General features: G+C 36.7%; 1 protein-coding gene across 1 annotated transcript in view; it reads left to right on the top strand.

The window, feature by feature from the left end:
- LOC107710430 (regulator of G-protein signaling 12-like) overlaps positions 1 to 17536 on the top strand; it is a 39108-nt gene that overhangs the window by 6872 nt on the left and 14700 nt on the right. Inside the window, exons 3-5 of the mRNA XM_016515232.1 lie at positions 13878 to 13896; positions 15381 to 15550; positions 15772 to 15864. Of these exons, the coding sequence (XP_016370718.1) occupies positions 13878 to 13896; positions 15381 to 15550; positions 15772 to 15864 (282 nt within the window). The remainder of the gene's footprint in view (positions 1 to 13877; positions 13897 to 15380; positions 15551 to 15771; positions 15865 to 17536) is intronic.

Below are 17536 nucleotides of genomic sequence, written 5' to 3'. Positions count from 1 at the left end.
TGAACTGGTGTGACTGTAACACAGCAAATATGTAAAATAAAAGCAATAATTCAACTGCAATGCAGTAAAAAAAGTGGACAACAATTCAAAAACTGATGCTTCAAATCAACATTTCAAACCAAAAAAATCTAAACCTTTACAAAAAGTTTTCTTTAAGAATGTCTAAATATCTAAACCCACAACTTAATAAAAATAAGTATTTATGTCTAAAAACAATTAGAGAATTTATAGGTCTTTTATATAGAGCTATATAGGAATCTATGGGCTAAACCATGGAATTGCAGATGTTTTTCTTATTTTACTCCCACCGGATGGCACTAATCAGTCTTCAAAAATGGGATTTTAAAGGCATTGACTCGATTTTAACATGAAATACTGCATTAATTGAAAAGTAATATATATTTTTTAAAAATGTGTATTATTTTCAATGGTAAGAAATTGATCATAATCATTGCATAAATATTAATTAGAACCATGAAGTTATCTCAAAATACAAAATAAAAAATATTATAGAACAAAAATATGTTACATTGATTTTACTGAGGGGAAAAAAGTAAAAGTTTAGGTGTCACAAGTGTGATCACAAGTGTGACTCCCAAATGAGGAGCACCAGAGGGTTAAAAGAGTTTCTGTTATGTTAGAGTTATTGTTGTTACGATTGTGCTGAAGAGATTTGTTTTCACAAATGTGGCAATTTTATGTTAAGAAAACATATTTTTTGATTGGTGGCCATTCAAAAGTAGCCTTGTACTTTGCTGAATTTTTTTTAAAGGAAATGTATTTTATGTTGCTTGCCAGTTTTAATGTGCAGTCATATTTACTATTCAGTGTTTCCCACGGACTTACACTCTATGTGTGGTGGCACTTCCCCTGGGGGAAATATATGTAAATATAAAACAATAGGCTGGCTTATTGAAAAAGCAAATTCATTCCCTGCCAGCAGGAGGCACTTTTGGAGTGGCAGAAATAGCAGTTTCCCTTTTAACAGCTGTACACAAAGCAGCGCTGCGCTCATGAACGCTACATTATCGGACATTATAGGAAAGATTAAATGAAAATGACATTTAAACTTTTCTGACAGTCGGTTCCCTTCAAATATAAATTCATATAAAAACACCCGCGCCGCGTTTTGACTTTGAAACATTCAGTGCTCATGTTTATTCAACGAAGTCAAAGCCCTTTTGGAAAATCTATTTGTGGCGGTCAGTTTTGATATTGTGGCGGGCCGTCATGGAGAAATCAATGTATGGGAAACACTGCTATTGTTTGGCAAATTTTATTTTTTTTTGCTCACAAAATGTTGCTGATGTTACCTCACCTTTACTGAAAGCTTATCAACAATTGCAGCAAGCCCACTGATGAATTGCAAAGGTGAAATTTATGCTCCATAATGTGACAAAACGTGGAGAAAATTCAAATTCATAAACTTTTTCTGCAGCCCACTCTTATCTAATGAGAATTTCTGATAGATGTATCCAGTTCTGCTTGTAGTAATTCAGTTTGCTGTATTCATGCTTGGTTTCAAACTGACCTGAGTGACTATTTTCACAGTCACACAACTCACCTTAAAGGGTTACTCCACCCCAAAATGAAAATTTTGTCATTAATCACTTACCCCCATGTCGTTCCAAACCCGTAAAAGCTTTGTTTGTCTTCGGAACACAATTTAAGATATTTTGGATGAAAACCGGGAGGCTTGTGTCTGTCCCATTGACTGCCAAGTAAATAACACTGTCAAGGCCCAGAAAAGTATGAAAGACATCGTCAGAATAGTCCATCTGTCATCAGTGGTTCAATCTGAATTTTATGAAGCAACGAGAATACTTTTTGTACACAAAAATAACGACTTTATTCAACAATTCGTCTCTTCCGCGTCACTGTAGCGCCATTTTGGGGTATCCACTGAACGCAAACTGCGTATGCTGTTCTGTGTCAGCCGCACCACACGGATACGCTGTTTTCATTCAAATCAAAGCGTAAATAAACGTAGAAAACGTATCCGTGTGGTGCGGCTGACACATACAAGTAGAACAGCATATGCAGTTTACGTTCAGTGGATACTCTCCAAAATGGCGCTATGGCGCTATATATTTTTCTGGGCCTTGACAGTGTTATTTACTTGGCAGTCAATGGGACAGTCACAAGCCTCCCGGTTTTCATCCAAAATATCTTAAATTGTGTTCTGAAGACGAACAAAGCTTTTACGGGTTTGGAACGACATGGGGGTAAGTGATTAATGACAAAATTTTCATTTTTGGGTGGAGTAACCCTTTAAGCATTCCTGTCTATCAAACGTTCCATCAGAACTTTCTCTAGTGCATGAGAACTTGTAACATTATGTTAAGAAAACATTATGCAAGTGAGAAAGTCAACATGCCTCAAATCATTAACTTATTGAATCTGAGATTCAATGAATGTGTCCGAAATTAAGTAAATTTTTTGAGTTCCTTTTCAAATCAACATGACATCACAGCTTTTTTCAGTAGGTCTGAGGGAGTGAGGGTTTATTGCTAGCGGAGTCAGTGGGAGGAGAATCTGTCTGAAGTGCAGAGTGAAAGGAGACGGGAGGAGGGAAAAGGGACGGAGCGCAGGAGGGAAAGTCAGACAGGCTAAAATCAGGGACAGAGCTGGAACTAAAAAAAGACACATTCACTCCAACTTCATCCTGTGAACTCACAGAGCGTGCGGCTGAATGGACATGTTTATTTACACTGGGTGTCTACAGGAGCGCTGAGGACTAATAATACTTACTAATGGAGCCAACTTTAACTCTTCACTCTGCTGTAAGTTTCCTTCTGTAGTGTCTGCATCTGTTTTGGATAAAACTGTGCATGAGGCTTGTTCTTCATATAGTGAGAATATGTAGTTTTTTAAAGTGTTTCTGTGCTTTGACAGAAGCATGTGTGGTCTCACTTTGGAATCTATTGGTCGGTTTGGAGTGACTCCCTGAAATGTTTTGTGAAATCTTTATACTTACTAAACTTTAAGTAAACCATACTTGAAACGGATGACATCAGTGACATCAGATTTCTGAACTGGACTCAATCTTTCCTCTTGTTCCTTTGGGTTGGTCTTCTACAATGAAGCTGCTTTGTTAAATTTAGCCTTAAGCGATCTGTCAACACTTCTCTAAGTGTATTCACTTTCACACACCTTGCTGCCATTGCAAAACACATAGTGTAATGCCTATGTACAGATACCAATACCTTATTTGTTTTTCTTTCTTTGCTTTTTATATATGTTTAGATGGTGACAGTTATCTGTGAGGTCACCATTATGACTTAACATTCAAATATCTACTCCCAGATGAGGCAAAACATGTCCAGTCCTTTGACGCAAGTCTGTACTTGGTGTTCATTCTTCTTGGATGATTTTCCTTGCCAGTATTTGTCCTTATTCCATGTGGTTTGACAGTTGCATTTCGGATTCTTTAAGCAGAGGCCACCTGTTCTGCTAAAGGGCGATATTTTCTTTCTCTAGATGCGCGGCCTCCCCGTGCTCCCAGGTCTGGTAACCTAAAACCACAGGCTATGTGATTATTCCTCTGTCCAACAGAAATGCTTCCTTTGACCTGATTTCACTTTAATGGACCATTCACACAGAGGATGATAACTATAACTATAAAGTTTAATTAACTGTTGTAATTCTATGAGAATAGGTAAGTCCACACAACAGATATAATGATAATATCAAAGGGAAACAATATCATTGGACTCGCTTTCAGAACGATTTTTTCCAGATGATGAGTGATAAAACCATTGACAGCCAAACAGATTCCAACCTGCTTTAAAGAGCTTGAGCAGGTGACAAAACTGCAGTGTGTGCTTATTTTGATTACGTCCATTGGTGTGGATGCTAATATCATTACAATATTGTTTATTGTTATCATTCTTGGTGTGAATGGTCTTTAATACTTTTTAATAGTTATGCCAAGCTAGTATCTGCAAATGCTTGATATTTGCAAGTGTGATGTGTTCTATATCAGTGGTTCTCTCTTGTTCAACACAGTATCCAAATATTATAATTTGTATTAAAATGAATTTTCAATTTAGTTTCAATTTAGATCAAGTCAAGATGTTTTATTGCTATTTCCCTTCTGCGTTGCAGGGGAAGAAACAAAACAGTTTGTCTGAAACAGAACATATTTCTTACAAGACATGACATTACAAAATGTTTTATGTTAATATATTAATAATAATTTATTAAATAATTTAAGTCATCCTTTGAAGCCCCATTGAAGTTTGCTGAGGTCCCCTAATGGGCCCTGACCCCCTGGTTGAGAACCACTGCTCAGATAGACAGTGAAATGAATAATAAGTGTGTTCAGGCACATGCATTTTCTGCGTGAAATGAACTCCAAGGCTAACACCCTTCTCACCCTCACCTCCACCTGCATTCACTGCTGCCCCACAGCCCTCTCCTTCACCCAAGAGCTGGTGCATCTGACGGTAACAGCATGTCTACACTGGGCACGTCTGTTGTTGCATTGTGTCCGGTGCAGACAGGGTGTAACACAATAAATAATCACATGAAAGCTTTTGAGGAGTGTCTGGCTCAAATGGACATACACCACTGTTGCTCATTAGTGATGGTAGAAACGAATTGTTTCAAGACATTGACTTATTCACATGAAAGAATGCAAGCTAATGTAAAGTGTTTGATGTGGGTTATACACAGACTTTTGCTTGTTTTTATTTGTTGGAGGACGCAGCCAGGGGGATAATTTTCTCTCTTTAGCTCAGCTTAGTTTTTCCTGTTTGAGCCATTTAGCAGTCATTTTCAGCTGCTTGTTACCCTTCATTATTAACCTTTTCAAATCAGCACTTTATGCTTCAACAACCTTCAACAATGGATCATGACCCGCTATCATTTACATTTATGTACTTGGCAGATTTCATGCAAAAATAAAATGCGTGAATCACATTTGTCAGTTAATCAATTTTATGATCTCAGTTTTAGTGAGCTGCCTATATTGCTGTCTCCTCTGTAAAAAACAAAACAAAAAACATTTAGCAGTCATTTTCAGCTGCTTGTTACCCTTCATTATTAACCTTTTCAAATCAGCACTTTATGCTTCAACAACCTTCAACAATGGATCATGACCCGCTATCATTTACATTTATGTAATTTTTTTTGCAGATTTCATGCAAAAATAAAATGCGTGAATCACATTTGTCAGTTAATCAATTTTATGATCTCAGTTTTAGTGAGCTGCCTATATTGCTGTCTCCTCTGTAAAAAACAAAACAAAAAAAATAAAATTTTTGAAGTATATGCAATTATCTGTACTTTTTATCAAATAAAATATATTTATAATAAAAAAAAAAAGATATCTTTGAAGGCAGAATTCCTGAATATGGAACCAATTAAAATTCTGTCTAGGCAGGCAGCTTACTAAGTTTTAGGCCCTGTTTACACTAGTGCGATTTTTGTTTTAAAATGAAAATGATCCTTGTCTACACTGGCGTTTTCACTGCATTTCAGAAACGATCTCCATCCATACTACACAACCGAAAACGCATGTCACATGGCAATTGATGCACACTTGACATGCGCGTAAAAGTGTAAACAGGAAGCTGGTTGCTAGTCACTGGCAGGTACAACAATGAGCATGATGTTATTGTTTACATGGTCGTCAAGGATACACAGAGCAAATGTAGGCAGCCATGAGGGTCAAAAACGCTGGAGAAGTGTAAACGACAGGCGTAACCGTAGCAAAAGTAATGCGTTTTAAAATTAAAATTCCCTAGTGTAAATATAGCCTTACTAAGCTATAGAGAACATAGTGACCAATAGACTGATCTAAAAACTCTAATGTAAATCAAGAACTTATTCAGTCCCTTCGCATTTAAAAAAATGGTTCTTTGAAAATGAAGAACCTCCATACATACCATGAATTATTTCCTTGATTCCCAAGCCTGACTCAGTCATTTAACAGGTCGTCTCCTTCCAATACTCCACGATAGCTCTGAAAGCGGTTGGCGGGTATACACTTGGTCACAGGGAACTATTTTTGTCAGGAAAGAGATCTACCCGCTTATAATTATGAGTGTTAGGTTTCAGTTTGAAAGACCACTGGTTCGGTACAAAGAGAGGGAGGAAAGGGAGAACGCTTGAAAGTGTATTTGGGTGGGGTCATGGGTTAAGCTTAGATGATGATGGATGCTTTTCCTCCAGGACTTACCCTTACACAAAGGAGTGGAGAGATGTTTATCCTGTGCAAATCACAGATGCAAATGTGGAGCTGTGTAAACGCTCACAGATATGTCACTTATGGGTATTTGTGTTCAAGCTTTTACACTACAAATTTGCTTATGATCATTGATTGGAATTGCCTCATGAAAAATAGTTCTGGCAAAACTGAGAAAAAAAATCCACAATATTTTTAACCATCATTAGTGTTGTTGGCCATGGTTAATATTATTCTGCTATTGGTCTAAACTTTATTTAGATATTTAATAAAGTTTAGATATTAAAGTAAATAAACTTAATGTGCATAGCCAAATATGCAGACTGCAAGTTAATCTGATACACAGGATTCACTTTCACTGATTCACAAAAGCACTTTCAACAAAAACTGGTTTACAAACTTCTGGTTCATACATTCTGAATGTGGACACAAAAACATCAATGGAAACTAGAAGGATCACTGTAACTATAGATCGCAGGTTAGATACTGTACTGTATTGTAGTATATTGTATTGTAGGATGTTCTGTCCAGAGGCCAAACATTCCGACACTGTCCTCCGGTTGTGACCTCTTATAAATGAATGTGGTATCAGTTACACCTGGAGACGAGCCAGTCGTTGTTCCTCATAAGATCCAGGTCAGTGTGAGTTTTGCATTTCGTCCTGATGATTACAAGGACTGTCTTGCACAGGCAATGTATTCAAAGAGAGCGGTTAAAATATTGCTGTGGTTCATTTTATGGTTGGGAAGAGAATACGTGGCCTTGGTAAACGATATTTTGTGGTTTCCATTTTGCATCTGGTTTTGTTTTTCGTCCTTCACTGTAATCATGTGGTTTCATTGAGAGGTGAATAGCAAACCATGTGATGTTTTTTCTTTATTTTACATTTTCTGGGCTTAGAAATCGATGAAAGGCAGCTAGTATAATGAACACTTGATGTAGACACATTTTGCTCGAGCAAACCATCTTATCAGGCTTTCCCTTCCTCCGTCGGGCACAAAGGAAGTCTCCTCCGAGGTCTCTGATGTTTGTTGTCTGCCAGGGATAAGAGGAAGAGATTTGTTTTGCCCCCTTGAAAAGGACTCTGGAATCATATTTTCTTTGCTGGGCTGCAGCTTCAACTAAACTTTAAAAGATATTTATAGCTCATGTACAGTAGGAGTGTGTTCATTCAGTCAGTTTATAAAGTCAGATCAAGCCTGCACAACCAGCAGAAGGGATACTTCCTTAATCTGAAACTGTTCGCTGAGAATAAGCGGAAACTAATATTGTAAATCTACAGCCCTCTTTATCTCTCTCTCATACATACACACCCAACCCACATACACACATTCATGAGCTCACAGTCTATTCTCACTCAGAAACATACACACCAGCCCAGCCTATATAGAGCTGGCAAACTCTATTTTTTCCTACCACAGAATCCCCAAATGCAGTTGAGAACTGGTTTGAAACCAAAATGAAGAAGAAAAATAGCATATAATATAATCACCCTTCCCTGGTAGCTTTAGTCTGGGAAAGGCCCACCCATGCCCAGTGCTAAAACATCTAAATTTATCTCCAGACACTTCTTCAAATAATCATTCAGGATTGCCAATGAAAATGCTTTTTGGTAGTGATTACATCAATGATAACGAAAACGATGCGCTATATTTAGTTGAAAATAGCGATATGATTTAAACTTCACTTTAATGCTTTAATTCGTTAAATGTATTAATTGATGTTAATAAACATATTTTGTTTTTAAATAAATCATGTATTTACATTTTGTATTTTAATTATTTTTTAGCCTTATTTGATAATTGTTGTCACTTAATGTAATTTTCATTAAAATGGTAACAAATTAAAAAAAAAAATATTTCAGTAAATGGTACAGTGGGCTGAAATGAATTAATATCACATGACAAAATATTATCTGAATTTATGGGACATTCTTTGTCTAAAGGACGAAAACTAGTTCCCTCACTAAACTCACAAAAAAAAACTGTACAAATAAAGACAGGGAACAGTTTGATTACAGAGCTGATTGGTTGGAAGAGGTTGAGGAAGTATCAGTTAATATCACAGGTTAGTTATGATGACTACAGCAGAAAACATTCAGTAGTCTGTAGCATATTGTCGTATGTTGGGGGCCGACTGAACCTGTACCGACAAGACTTTTTGTGTCGCCATCTGATCCTGGGTGGAGATTTTCAGGTATTCACATATACACACACAATCACCCACACATGCAGTTGCAGTAATGAACCCAAAATCACAGACAAAGAGAAGAAGCCTCCTGACTATGAGTCTCATTAGGAGACTTTCCTTCAGGAAAAAGCATCCCCCAAGAGCGGTGAGTTTGTGCTACAATCTTTTTCTCAGGTTACGATCGTGTTTTCTTTCTTTCTTTTTTTCCCAAATCCAAATGATCGGGCTTGGTTGGATCAGCTGCTTTACTCATTAGCTGTTTTATCTCATTCCTGCACTCCCACACCGAGCAGCTGCGGCAGGGAGTCTCTGGCTCAGCTGGACTTGAGACACAGTCGTTTCACACTCTGATGTTTCCACAGTTGTGTGTCTGGACGTCTGTCCACACTTACTTTAGTTTCAATTTAGCTCATTAAAATTAGTTACAATGACACAGTTGTTGAACATTTAGTCACAACTTAATTGCATTGCATTTAATTAATTTACATTTGTACATTTGCATTAATAATTTCCTGTGGCCATAACCGGATATACAGTGTCCAGAACAAAATCTGTGCATTTAGTAGATTTAATTCGATACTTTACTAAATTAAAGTATGATTACATTTGTTTTTGACATTTAAATTGTAAAATATATTAAATATATGTATTTATATTAATATTTTAAATGTTTTGTTAGAGTGGTTTCATCAGCGAAGCAAATACAGTGCACATGGATATAATCCTTAGATCTGTAAAAAAAAAATTTTTTTTTTTTTTTAAAAGAGCAAATATGCAAGTTGTTTTTTCAACTTAAGTTTATTGAACATTTTAAGTGTATTCTCGCCTGTGGTTGTGGCTCCTTTTGATTAGTCTTTGTCTATATGTATTACAGTAACTTTTACAGTTTAAACATGTTATGACAAGCAAAGATATTTTGTTTAGACCAACTGCTTGCCTTTTGTAATGGTGTTTTTAGCTGTAGCCTAGAGATTGTGTGCTCTGGCTGTGGGTTTTGTCTTCCATTATCAACAAATGTCACCAGAAGAAGCTAGAATGTGTTTGTTTGAATTCACAGAACATCTTGAATGAAAAGAAAGACTGTACTTGACAGCCTAGAGGTAGTGTAAACTGTTTCGAGTGAAAGAAAATGAAGCTGCTACATGCAAATCCTCCTCAAAATACTGATATAACCCTTTTATTTCTTGGAGGTTAAAAGGGCAAGTCGTCACCTCACGTAGTCCAGAAGGTGGAAATATAAACAAAGCGAGTCTCTGTGTGAAGATTCACGAGAAGAAGGGTGTATGGCAGTTGTGCAAAGACATCAGAAGAAAGTCATTTATGATTGTAAGGAATATTTGCAGCAGTATGTGTGGCCTAGAAATGCAATGAAACTGTTTCTACTTTAAGTAATTTGTGATGTTTACAAGGCATAGGTATTACTCATACTTACAGGAATAGTTCACCCAAAAATTTTAATTTGGTCAACATTCACTCGCCCTCATATCATTTCATAGCATTATCTTTCTTCTGTTGAACACAAAAGAAAATATTTTGAAAGTCATTGGGGTAAAAAAATGAACCCCATTGACTTTCATTGTATAGACAAAACATTTGATGGCAGATGATGACAGAAATTACTTTTTTTTTGTACCAGTTGGATGATACTTATGGATATCTAGGAACCAGAATATCAGTACATTGTAAAAAAAGGTAAAAAAAAAACATGATTCATTGTAAATTAAACATTATTGGAATATATATTACACACACAAAAAATACTATTTCAGTATTTCTACTTAAAGAGTTCAGGTTAAATTCAATGTGTTGCTTGCTGTTTCTTTGTCATTATTTTTTAAATGTATTAGTGAAAATTGTTTCAAAGCCAATATTTTTCAAGAAACAACTCATGTTTTTGTTGAATATGGTGTATATACACACTGAAGACAATTTGGTGTACAAACAATTTTCACTCAGAAATGACCAGTTAATTTCACAATTACAAAGAAACAAAACTGAACTTTTGTTTTGAAGTAGAAAAACAGAAATGTATTTTCCAGTGTACTCCAATAATCTTTATTGTATTTACAACTATGAAATATCATTTTTAGAGTGTAAGTCCAAAGAAAGAAAATGAGCCTTATTATGGTTTGATGATATGCGGTGAGATTTTCCCTTTGCTATTCTAGTGAACAGGCTTAAACATGTTTTCTTCTAAACACAGAAATTACCTCATCATTTCCTCTTGGAATCCATAAATACAGTTCCTTGGTTTTACTTCTCATAAGTTCCAAAGCATCTGATTGGTTCACAGAAACATCACTCAGTCACGCGGCGGGTCACAACAACCAGATGTCTGTAAGCCACCGCTGAACCCTGCCACGCAGTACGCCTACCAGATTTTGCTGCTGTGAAACAAACCCCGTCAAATAACACGTTTGCTCATGGGAGCGTGTGATATATATATATAGAGAGAGAGAGCACCCCTGCCTGAGACGCGTGTCATTGGTGGCCTCACAGTCTGTGGTCTGAGATGAATTGTTGCCATAGAGTTTCTGACCAAATACACCAGGGTGGTGGCACAAACTGAACGGTATTCAGGCTACGCCGTTTCATAGCTTCTCATTTTCTTCCCTTCTCTGTCTTTCCTCCCTCTGTTTCCCATTACTAACTTCATCCCTCACTACAATTAGAAGCATAGAAGAGGCCACTTCTGGTCTTATAAGGAGTGAGGTTAACATCAGTGGGTTTGGTAGAACTTTGTGAGAGAAAGTCTTTATCTAGGGGTCTCGGTTTGAGATTGTCACAGTAAGGGCTCAGACTCATGAATCATATTAGTAGACTCTAGTTTGAGTTGTTCAGCGTAAGCCGGCCTGTGCAACTCACCATTTTAAGACACATTTGCGCTTTGAAGTGGCCTGGAGGCTTGTGGTTTTTCAAGGCCGTCCCTCTTGTGTCTGTACACAGTGTTAAGAGCGTTCTTGGACTGGAATGTGATGGAAAAAGACACATTGCAGATGAGGCTTTAGCAGTGTTTTCATATGTTTATGTTTATAGAATGCTACAATATTTGTATATTGTTAGCTGTTGTCACTAAGGAAAGCATCACTTTATTATTGCTCTTACTATAGGGTAAGGATTTTAAATGCACCTCAAGGTATAGGTATTAAATTTGTTGTATAGCTAACTTGTCTTGCACTGTTTATGCTACATAGATGAATGATTGCTCAAATCTTGCAGCTTGTATATATTGAATAAGGAAAAAAATATATTGAATAAGGAAAACAAGCTATCTGGTGAATGGGGATATCAGTTAAAATATCACTTAGAATATCATCAGGGACTCATAGCAACTCCATAGCAATATAATATAAATCTAAAAATCTAGTAGAAATTAATTTTATTTGGTTAATATTTTTTCACAAATGTTTAAAAAAATGTTTAAAAAAATGGTTGGAAGCACTTCATGTTCTTATTTGACTTGGAACATTTTTAATAATTTGAAGATTCTTTTCTGTCTTAGATCATCACTAACGCATCCGTGCTTAGCACTTCATGTATCACTGGTCAAACCCATTTGTAAGATAACAGAAAGATGTTCTTCACATGAACCACAATGAATCAAGTCATATGTGTCCGCTTTTGGCTGTTCTCCATTCTCAGAATCCTTGTCTTTTATTAGCATATAAATAGCTCTCCGTTAGTCATGTTGAAAGTGTCAGAAGAGCTCAGATTTGATAATGGTGGTGACGTACTGGGACTGGAATGTGCCATTTCTGAATGCTGATGAGCTGCTATTTTAACTCATTACCATTAGAGACACATATGAATACTCCTTACTTTTGTGATTTCAGCTCAGCTAAATGATGACATAATTACAATGAAAACCATTTATTTATTTACTCATTCATTCAGGATCTTCATTTTAATATAATTTCTTTTTCTTTAAAAAACGATTTCTCTTTATTTTTTTCCCCACCATAAATCATTTTGACTTATCCCTCAAAAAATGTGTTTAAATACTGAACACATAGTGGAAGTCATGGGGCAAGGCATTGCTCCAGAATAAATGTTCCTATTCCCAAAATATAGAAACAATACTTAAACATTATGTATGTGAGTAGTGTGATTACTAGTCTGATACTGCAAAAATAACGGAAGGAAATATCTATTTGCTAAATGAACTAAGCTAACTAACATTATACATATTCTTTTGGTTTGGTTTGTGTACCCAGTGTTTTTAAAAATTATAAATGCAATGAAAATACAGGTATTGGTACTCGGCATCAGCAAGTACCAGAAATAAAAGTATCGGTAGCGGCTTGTTCTGGAAAAAATTATATCGGTGCATCCCTACTTGATATTTATACCGAATATTATATCTAATTTTTTATATATAATGTGTGTGTATGAATAATCTCATCTGCCTAGAACAATAGTCCCTAAAAGTATTAACTTTTGTAAATGTAATTGCTCATTTCTGATTTTAAACGCTCTGTAATGTCTTGCCCCTTAGATGTCCATTGTAACTGCATTACTGTTGAACCTGGAACATTCCTTCAATGCACTGAGCGCGTCTGTGTCTAGAAGGAAAGATTTTTTGGACGGCTGTAAGTTTGGCATTGGTTTAGTGGTGAATACAATGAAAAGTGCCTGCGGCTGAAATTAAAACTCTCTACACAACAAATCCGTCTGGTTAAATGGCACCAGACAGAATAGTGCATGTTCATGCATGATATCACTTGGTAAACATTGTCCAGAGGTCATGAATCTGATTCATTTTATTATGTGCCAACAAAGAACTTCTATCTCCCACCTTCACATTTGTAAAATCTCATTTGTATTCACCTCACAAAAGTCTCTGTTCCTTTGTGTGTCCGTCTGCTGTCCCAACAACTGCCCTCATTCCGTTACACTTCCTCCCACTGAACAAACATGGTGTGTGTTTGTCCATGTGCTTTGCTCCCAGCCTACACACACACACATATACACACCTCTGTTGGTCTCTGGGATGCTGATGTTAACGAATAGGCTGTAAGATAAGTTATTATATGGTTCTACCATATTGGTCAACTTCCACATCCCTGGGACTTGCATATTGATTTGCATTCTTCTTCTCATTCAGGTTTCCCTCCATGCTCAGAGATGCAGGAGTGTTTTTATGACCTGAAAAGCTTGACTAAAGCTCTTTGTTAAAGTTATGGTCTTTGCAAGTGTCTGGGCATGCCTGGGTCAGGTCATTTGATGTGTGTGTGTGTTTTTGTGGGCGGTAACCGGAGCAGAAGTGCGAACAGCTGCGTGTTACTACACAGCTACATCAACGGCCATATGTAAAAACCCTCCCCTCTCCACAAACACATATCACACACATTCAGTTAAGATGAGAGAGACTGCAGAGATGTCTGCAGGCATTTTCTCCAGCTCTGTAACTTTACCTCTCTCCTCTTTTTCTCCTCCATTACCCCACCGAAGTCAGGATGGCAATTGCTCATTCATGTCTTTTTTTCTTTTCTTTCAGTCGGCTGCATCAGATGGAGGTGAGTACTCTTTTTCAACCCTTTCTAACAAGCAAAATCAATGAGTTCAGGAAGTTGTCTAATGAGTTCTGAAGTTAGCTTTAAGTAGACTGTTGTTCTGATGTTTGCTGTGTGAGCCATTGGATTTTATTTGTGTAGTCTTCAAGTGTTACATTTGTCTATGAAGAGATACAACAAAAAGGTTACAAGGGAAGTATAAGATCATAATTTAAGCAAGTGCACTTCATTTGTACACTGGGAATAAAGCAAACACACTTTCTCCAGAGTGGAATGTGTAATTGAAGTAATCTGTAGTTAATGATTTTTAGATACACTTTTGTTCAAACGTTTTGGGTCACTTTTTTATTCAGAAAGGATGCATTAAATAAATCAAAAGTGACAGTAAAGACAATAATTGTACTAAATATTTCTATTTCAAATAAATGCTGTGAAAAAAAATCAGTTTCCACAAAAATATTAAGCAGCACAACTGTTTTTAGCAATGATAATAAGAAGAAATGTTTCTTGACCACTAAATAAGCCTATTAGAATGATTTCTGAAGGATCATGTGACACTGAAGACTGAAGTAATGGCTGCTGAAAAAATCCAGCTTTGCTATCACAGGAAAGAAATGCATTTTAAAATTATTAAACAAGTTATTTTGAAATAACTTGATAACTTACAATATTACTGTTTTACTGTACTTACAACAACCTTACAACATATCTCACACAGAAAGTTACACTTAAAAGATTTGGTTTAGGTCAGTGCACAGAGAAAGTTTTTGGGCAGTGTCAGAGGACGTTTCCCTTAATTTGTCTGAAGGCGGTTATGACAGCGATATTTAGAGAGAAAGCTTTGAGGTTTGTCCGGACTTGTCTATCGAAAAGCAAGGAAAACATATTACGCATGATAGGGACCGCAACAGTTTGTAACAAAGATACAAAACAGCACAAGTTACATATGTTCTAGCTTTACTTGCTTACAAATCACAAAATCCCTAATTTTTGTATTCAAATCAGCAACACTTTAAAGTTAAAATGTTAAAATTCTTCTAACCCTAAACCATAAGTAAGGCCTTTTTACATTGATTTTCCCAAAATGTGTAAACACTGTGGCTCTGTGGCCTTTTCAACATTACTTAGTTTGAGCAAACCTGACCAGCCCAACAGCAACACTCGTTCAACCAATGGTGAGTTTGCAGTGAGACTGTTTGACCAACCAATTTCCAACTGAAGCAAACCTGTTTGAAAACTTTTTTTTTTCCCAATTCAACTGGTAACACTACTGACTGAAATTATGCACTTTGATGATTCTTAGTATTTATCTGCATATTGTCATCCTAACATGAAAAATCATTCCTATTCCTCACCTCATGCCACAGTATTAAAGACATCTCATCTCAGAACAGAGAAGTGAATTTGTTTTAGTGATCCAGACCAGAACAGTTCAAGAATCTGAACCTAAATCATCTCGACTCTCATATTTACTCTGTCTTGTTCAGAGCGCAGCGGTCTCAAGCGTCATGACTGCGGCAGTGTGAGCAGTTTGGAAAGTAATGGTAGTCTGCCCAGCGTCACCAACCATTGTCGCTTCTCAGAGCGCCGTGTTGCATCATGGGCCGTCAGCTTTGAGCGTTTGCTCCAGGATCCTGTGGGTGTCCGCTATTTTTCTGTAAGTACTGGAGTGTGTCTTAGACATTTGCTTATTGTTAACTAAATACAATTCTTATGGCCTGTGACCGTTTGACAGGCTTGCCTTTGTGTATATCAGATTGATGGTTTGTGTTCATTTCATGTTCATTTGTTGACACCATATCATAAAGCAGAAGTGTATTAATGTCACAGGACAGGATAGTAGTTTAGAACCAAATGTACTTTTCTGTGTTCCTGCAGGAGTTTCTAAAGAAGGAGTTTAGTGAGGAAAACATCTTATTCTGGCAGGCCTGTGAATGCTTTAGCCAAGTTCCAGAACATGACAAAAAGCAGGTAATAATCTGTAACACATACACGGTTCCCTCAATCATACATATTCAGTCATCTTGGTCAATGAACCTTAAAGTGATATTGACCGATTGACCTTGGATTTCACCCAAAAATGAAAATACTGGCATCATTTACTTACCCTTATGTTGTTTGAAATCTTAACGACTTTCTTCTTCTGTGGAAGAATAAAACAAGTATGAGAAGTAGAATATCCTGGTTTCTCAACAACAACAAAATCATAAAAGCACAACAAAAGAAGTCTGCATGATTTGTGCACTATATTGCAAGTTTTAATAGCTTTGTGTGAGGAACAAACTAAAATTAAAGATGAAGGGTGTCTGCTTATTTTAGTATTATTTTTATACTGTTACAGAATTTGTTCATATTTTGAATTAGCTTTTATTTTTACGTTTTTTTTATTTTATTTTAAGTGCAAGTAATTTTATGTGGTTTTGTTATTTTTATTAGTTGGAGTTTGTTTTGTATTTCTGTTTACAGGGCTTAAAGTTCTCCAGCACCGTGCCGGATCTCCGGCGTGTGGCGTTTAGCTGCGGGAAAATAAGATAGTCCTGGCTCCTATGTATGAGAGGAACACAGCTTTCACTCTCAACCAAACTAACATTACTAGACAATCAGACATTTTTGGTCCTATAAACATGAGACGTGCATAATAGTATCCAACTGCAGAGTTGCAGCTGATGAGCGCGACACATTCTGAAAAAGCTGCGAGGAGATTTCCATCTAGAGCCATATTTATATAGAAAAGCTATTTTCTACATAATTAACGACTCTTTGTAAACAGTGATCGGCCGATCATGAGGATAATCGGCCGATTCCGATCCCTGGCCGATCGATTGGTGCATCTCTAATTTAAACCTATGCCAACACAGGAGAATACATCAACATATTTCTAAATATGCGATTTATTGTAGATCGCGATTTCAAAATAAAAGTTTCTCACTTTTTGCATATGGCCAAATATTGCAATTTAATGGATTTAAACGCCGTTGAATCACATGAAACATCACCAGGCCGTTGGCGCCCTCTGCAGGTATTTGTTATAATATAGGCATATTACATTATGTATTTAAAGGGATAGTTCACCCAAAAATGAAAATTTGATGTTTATCTGCTTACCCCCAGGGCATCCAAGATGTAGGTGACTTTGTTTCTTCAGTAGAACACAAACGAAGATTTTTAACTCAAACCGTTGCAGTCTATCAGTCTTATAATGTAAATGGATGGGAATCACGGCTTTGAGAGTAAAAAAAAAACATACACAAACAAAACCAAAATAGTTCACCGCACTGTCTGAACTGTCCTGAGCGCGTCCTCGACAGCCGGCGCGTGACACTTCTTCTTCTTCTTGCTTTACGGCAGATCGCAGACTTATAAGTGCATTACCGCCAGCTATCTCTCAAATGGACCATTGACACTCCTAACTGAGGTTGTAGATAGAGTGTCAATGGTCCATTTTACAATGGTCCAATTTTTTGACTCTCAAAGCCGTGATTCCCATTCACTTCCATTATAAGACTGACAGACTGCAATGGTTTGAGTTAAAAATCTTTGTTTGTGTTCTACTGAAGAAACAAAGTCACCTACATCTTGGATGCCCTGGGGGTAAGCAGATAAACATCAAATTTTCATTTTTGGGTGAACTATCCCTTTAAGC

Source organism: Sinocyclocheilus rhinocerous, unplaced genomic scaffold (genome assembly GCF_001515625.1).
Source record: "Sinocyclocheilus rhinocerous isolate Xijiao unplaced genomic scaffold, SAMN03320098_v1.1 scaffold611, whole genome shotgun sequence".
In the NCBI taxonomy this organism is placed as follows: domain Eukaryota; kingdom Metazoa; phylum Chordata; class Actinopteri; order Cypriniformes; family Cyprinidae; genus Sinocyclocheilus; species Sinocyclocheilus rhinocerous.
Note: the sequence above shows the minus strand (reverse complement) of the source record. Positions and strands in the feature narration are given on the sequence as shown.